The 5,173-nt window shown below is 38.2% G+C and overlaps 1 protein-coding gene across 1 annotated transcript in view; it reads left to right on the top strand.

Annotated features, from left to right (window-relative positions):
- The window catches only part of SCUBE1 (signal peptide, CUB domain, EGF-like 1), a 215,308-nt gene that overhangs the window by 107,001 nt on the left and 103,134 nt on the right, over positions 1-5,173 (top strand). Inside the window, exon 5 of the mRNA XM_009879702.1 lies at positions 2,006-2,131. Coding sequence (XP_009878004.1) covers positions 2,006-2,131 — 126 coding nt within the window. The remainder of the gene's footprint in view (positions 1-2,005; positions 2,132-5,173) is intronic.

The following is a 5,173-nucleotide window of genomic DNA, read 5'->3' as shown; positions in this document are numbered from 1 at the left end:
AGGAATGCAGTTTGTCAAACACATTGTGTCTGAAATCCTTTGTTGGGAGAAGTGGAGAGAAAGAGATTATAAAATGCCTCAAAACCTTCAATAAGGCCTTTCCCAGGTTTCTTACTTCTGTTCAGCCAAACAAAACATTTATACCTCACTTCGATGTATAGGATGGTATGGTATAGTGTAGTATAGTATGTATTATATCTTCCAGTAGCATCTGTTGTCCAGGCTGCAGTTTAGAGAGAATAATTTTTTGTGTGCTTTGGCAAGATTTTAGACTCATCAAGGCTAACACAGAGGGGAATTTAGAAGAGAGAAATATATCTGTTGTCTGCAATGTTGGTTTTCATAGGCTGTGAGATTTAAGATCCTGGTATTTTTTGTAGGAGAGATGAACGAAAATACCCACTCAGACTGGTGATGTGTGTTTTTCATTGCTCTGCCAATATAAACCTTTCTGAGGTAAAGTTAAGCAGTGCAAATAACTTCGGAAGCTGTCAGCTTCTGTCAACCTGAGGGAGTCTTTGAATGACTTTCTGTAGCATTTCCTTCTCAGAATTTTGTACACAAAGTTTCTTAGTAGCTGTCTTACATGCTGATTTGTGTTCAATTAAAAACTATTTTGTATGCAGAGAAACTTTTGCTCAAATTCATCATAAAGCCTTGACACTTGGTTTCAAGTATTTGTCAGTGTGAGACCAGCCTCAGCCTAAAGGCAGTGTGTGTAGATGCCAGAGGTGGCAGGTACGTTCATGTAGTTTCTGTAAGAACAAAAAGGGAGGGCAGTGATCATTTTCACCTTTGGAAGCAAAAACTTTGCAACAGCCCTGAAAAATCATTTATTTATAGTATGTTGTTACTGTAGGTTTTAGCTGAACGTTTTACACTGGAGTTGTTTTGAGAAATTAGCCTAGAATCTGTAAGAGCAGCCATGTTACAAAGTGACAAATGAGCTTCTGAGTACACACTGATGTTGCATGCACCAGTGTTTTGGGGAATACATGCTGTTTTCATGGTAGTAAGCTGAGTTACACTGTGAATTCTCTGTCAGTGTACTCTGAGAGAATTTGTCTCTCCTTTCCAGGTCAGATATCCAAGGGGAAGTCTGGAAAGGCTTTGTAATGCAAATCTAGCTAGCCTTCGTTCACACAAGGAATGCTAGATGCTGACCCATAAGGACTGAGTTCAAGATTTCTGTGAATATGTGGGATTTGAATTAACACGATAATGAAAGCCTCTAAGAGCACAAGGCGCATTCAGTATCTAAATCACCTACATGGTTTAGAGAGCTAAAATTGGCCCTATGATGATTAAGAGAAAGCTGGTTGATACTGTTTCTTGGCGTAAACATTAACGGGAATCCACCCATGGCACTTTGACGTTTGTTGAACGGCTGGTGTATTTTTTTTTAATATAGGCAAAGAGAGAAGTGGTAGTAGGTTTGTTAGAGATGGGCTGTGGTTATGGTGGATGACACAGATAATTGAGATGTATAACAAATATCAAAGAAACAGATCCAAGCAAAAATGCTCAGATATAATCTTTGGTAGATTTTGTGTGTTAGAAAATACAAAGCACATTAACAGGCAAATAAAACTGTGCTAGGCAGTAACAACTATTAAATTTCTACAAGGGAAAAATAAGAGTGAGATCAGTTATTCAACTCTGATCGTCACCTGTGGGACAACTTCCTGGAGTACCCTTTAAATCCATGATATTTTAATGAAAGATTAGAATATGGATGTGGAATAAGGAAGTCTTGAGTTTCTACATGGATCAGAGACATCCTGTATTCCACAGTAGTACTTGTTATATTTGCCCTAGAGGAGGTTTGTCCTTTATTACACTTTTGTTGATTGTATACCTCTTTTGAGCTGCATTCTTTTGCCTTGTGGAACACAGTCCACATGCAAAGTAAAAATTACAATTAAAATTATGGGAGGACTGGATGCATATAATTATTTTATTTCAGTACTAATATTTTCCATTTTTTCTTTCTTTTTTTTTACAGAGGGTATGAACTGTATGAACAAAGATCATGGGTGTGCACACATTTGCCGGGAGACGCCCAAAGGTGGGGTTGCCTGTGAATGTAGGCCTGGCTTTGAACTTGCCAAAAACCAGAAGGACTGCAAATGTAGGTAGATGAAGATTAAATTTCAAATGCCCCAAAATGTCTTATTTTCTTCATTGTTGTTGTTTTCCAGAAGCCAAGAAATCAACTTTGTTTTGGCCAAAGGTGATTTGTAAATTTAGTAATGTGGTTTTTGCTGTAGAAGGTGTACTTGGGGATGGATAATAGGGATTGAATAACAAAATGTTGGCAGTGATTCTGTTAGCTAAATGGTAACAACTTTTCTCCCTTCCTATGAATGCGGAAAAGTGAGGGATCAATTTAATCCAAGCCTTCCCTGTAAAGCAAAACAAATAAAGCATAGAGGATTCTGTCTTGCAATATTTTGAAGGTCCACAATGGTAGATGCATTGATAAATCTACTAATGGATTTAATGATAAACCCAGTAGAGCTATCAAATTAAGAGTGTGAATTCCTCTTTTTCAAAGGATAGAAATGTTTGTTCTAGTCCTGATTCCACTGCACACAGTCTACTTTTCTTGTTATTACTTGGAAAACATGCAGCTGTATCATATATACTGTTCTTCAAAGAAAAACCCTGAGTGATGTATTCTCAAGTCTGGGATGCTAAAGATACAGATACTCATCAGCCCACAAAATTGGAAATTACTCCGTACAGGTTAAAATAATTGACCCTCTGTAACTCGGCACCATCATCTGAAAGCTTCCAAATTGCATGGGAGTCTTTCTGATAGCTTCAGTGAGTGTTAGATCTGACTCCAATAGCTTGCTTCCTACTTGGTAGCTTTGTGAGAGAAAAAAGAATGGAACTGCAATAAAATGACATGAAACATGTTTCGTGCTAGGCATATGGCCAGTATTTCTGTGATAGCCTTTCCTCCACTTCAGCTTTTGTCTTCCTGAAATCTCCACTGTGTAAACATGCTTAGATGATACTAGTTCTCGAGTACAAAGTCACCTTTGAATATCATCAAGAAATGCCACAGGATATTGTACAGCCTGATTGCTCCTCAGTATAGGGAGGCTACACAGGGCCAAAGGCAAAAGCACAGACAAAATTGCCTTTATGGTAATTTTCATTCTCAATGTTTATTAGAAGTGAACATTGTGTGCTTTTAATTACAGTGCAACATCAGCTACATTGATCAAGTGGGAGAGGATGTTTGTTTATGTTGTTTATTGTTTGTTACCACAAATTTGTAGATTCCTTAGGAATTACATTATCCTTTTTCATAGTGAGACTGTGACAGGAGGTTTAAAGCCTTTTCTAGAACAATATTTCTAAATGCCTTAAGGTTTAATAGAGAGAAAATTTTGAATTTATTCTGTGCCCTGTTGTGTTCAAATTGTAGTTGGAAGTATAATGGTCTTTTGCTGACAGACCTCTAAGTAGGGACGCTGAGTTTTTCAAGGCCACAGAGCTTGCTGCAGAGTACATAGACCCCTAAACCCACAACACATTCTGCAAATATGTTCCAGAGTCTTATTTAAAATAACTGTACTTCTAGCCCTTCCAAATGCAGAGAAGTATAAAGCTGTAGCCAGATGGCCTGGGACAGTAATTGTGAGATTACAGCAGGCTGTTTATAAAGGTCTAGTTCTGAAACCAAATCTTTACTTTTACACAGCTAATCATTTCAGTGGAATTAGCTAAAATCTTGATCTGCAGCTTTGCAAGTACTGAGTACAACTATGTTGAAGAGCTGAAAAAGACACACTCGCCCCTTGTCAGCCCACACTGGGTCTGTAGCCCTGTATACGAGGGACTGGTGGGGTCTGATATACCCCTAGTATATTGCTGTGTCCCTGTCAATTATTCTGATTTATCATGGTCCCTCCAGGAGACTCTGCCTTTCAGGGTTTTTCAGAGCTTCCTGCTGTTTTTTCATGTGAACAAGTGGCGGAGAATCAGTACCCCACTAAGTTTTATCAGCCAGTTTGCAATTGAGTCAGAATACTGGGAGAGGTTTTCAGATGTATTGGCCCAAGTCCACTAGTAATGAGACATGTGTTCCTTGAAGAAAAAAAAAAAAGTTAAAATAAGTTAGAAAGCATAAAAAATGGGAGGGACACCCCCTCCTTTTTATGCATGCATGACAAGATTGTCATTACATCCTAATTACGTGATTACATATCACCTGGTCATATCATCACATTCTAATAAGGCAGTCACTGTTGGTGTCTTGCTTCATTCGGTGTACATGATGGTCAGCGCTCATTAAACAGGCTTTTGTTCCATAGCTTCCTCTCCATAATTCAATGTCATGCCTTGCCTGCTGCACAGTATTTAAACCCTACTGTGAACATAAAATTTTTAATTTCCTCATGGATTTTCCCGTGATACTCATCACTGTAATATCAAAGTGCTTTGTAGGCATTGGTAATGTATTTTCAGAACGTTCTTGTCAAGTTAAAAAGTACTGGTTTGCCTATCTTACAAATAGGAAATGAATATAAAGATGTTACTGTCAAAGTCATTTAGTAGTGATAGGTGATTAACAAGAAACACCCAAAACCCAGCTCAGCATTTATAGCACTTTAGTATGATCAAAGCCAAGCTCTGAATGGCTCCAGCTGTAGTTGCAAATGCCATGGAGAAAGGAATATAGTATTTGTAGCTTGTAATAGGTGGGATTCAAGTGACTTGCCAAGCCCTAAGTAGGAATTCCACAGCAGGGGCAGATTAGAGTTTTTTAGGACTCTATTCACTGTCTGAACAAGACCATCCTTTCTTGATGGTCCCTTTCTGATTTACTACTCATTCTGCAACAAATGAGACAAGATTCTCCAGCTGTTTCCACAGACCTGACTTTCCCCAGCTCCACTGTGCACTGAATAAGACAGGAGTGTTTTCCACATTTGTCATTAAGGATGGTTATGATACAATAAGTTTATGTACCAGAAGTCTGTTATTTCGTAGTTTTTGAGTGCTTAATATTGCAACTTTAATTGTTTCTTAGTGTAAATTGTAAACATGCAATTTCTCAGTTACAAAAAGAAAAAAAAAAATCCTGCCCACCATGCCAGGAAAACACAGAAGCATTGAGGCTGTAAGGGACCTCAGGAGGTCACCTGGAAATACA

The sequence above is a fragment of the Charadrius vociferus genome, unplaced genomic scaffold (assembly GCF_000708025.1).
Source record: "Charadrius vociferus isolate BGI_N301 unplaced genomic scaffold, ASM70802v2 scaffold90, whole genome shotgun sequence".
NCBI lineage: Eukaryota > Metazoa > Chordata > Aves > Charadriiformes > Charadriidae > Charadrius > Charadrius vociferus.
The sequence above is the reverse complement of the archived record's forward strand: the minus strand, read 5'-3'. Positions and strand labels throughout refer to the sequence as shown.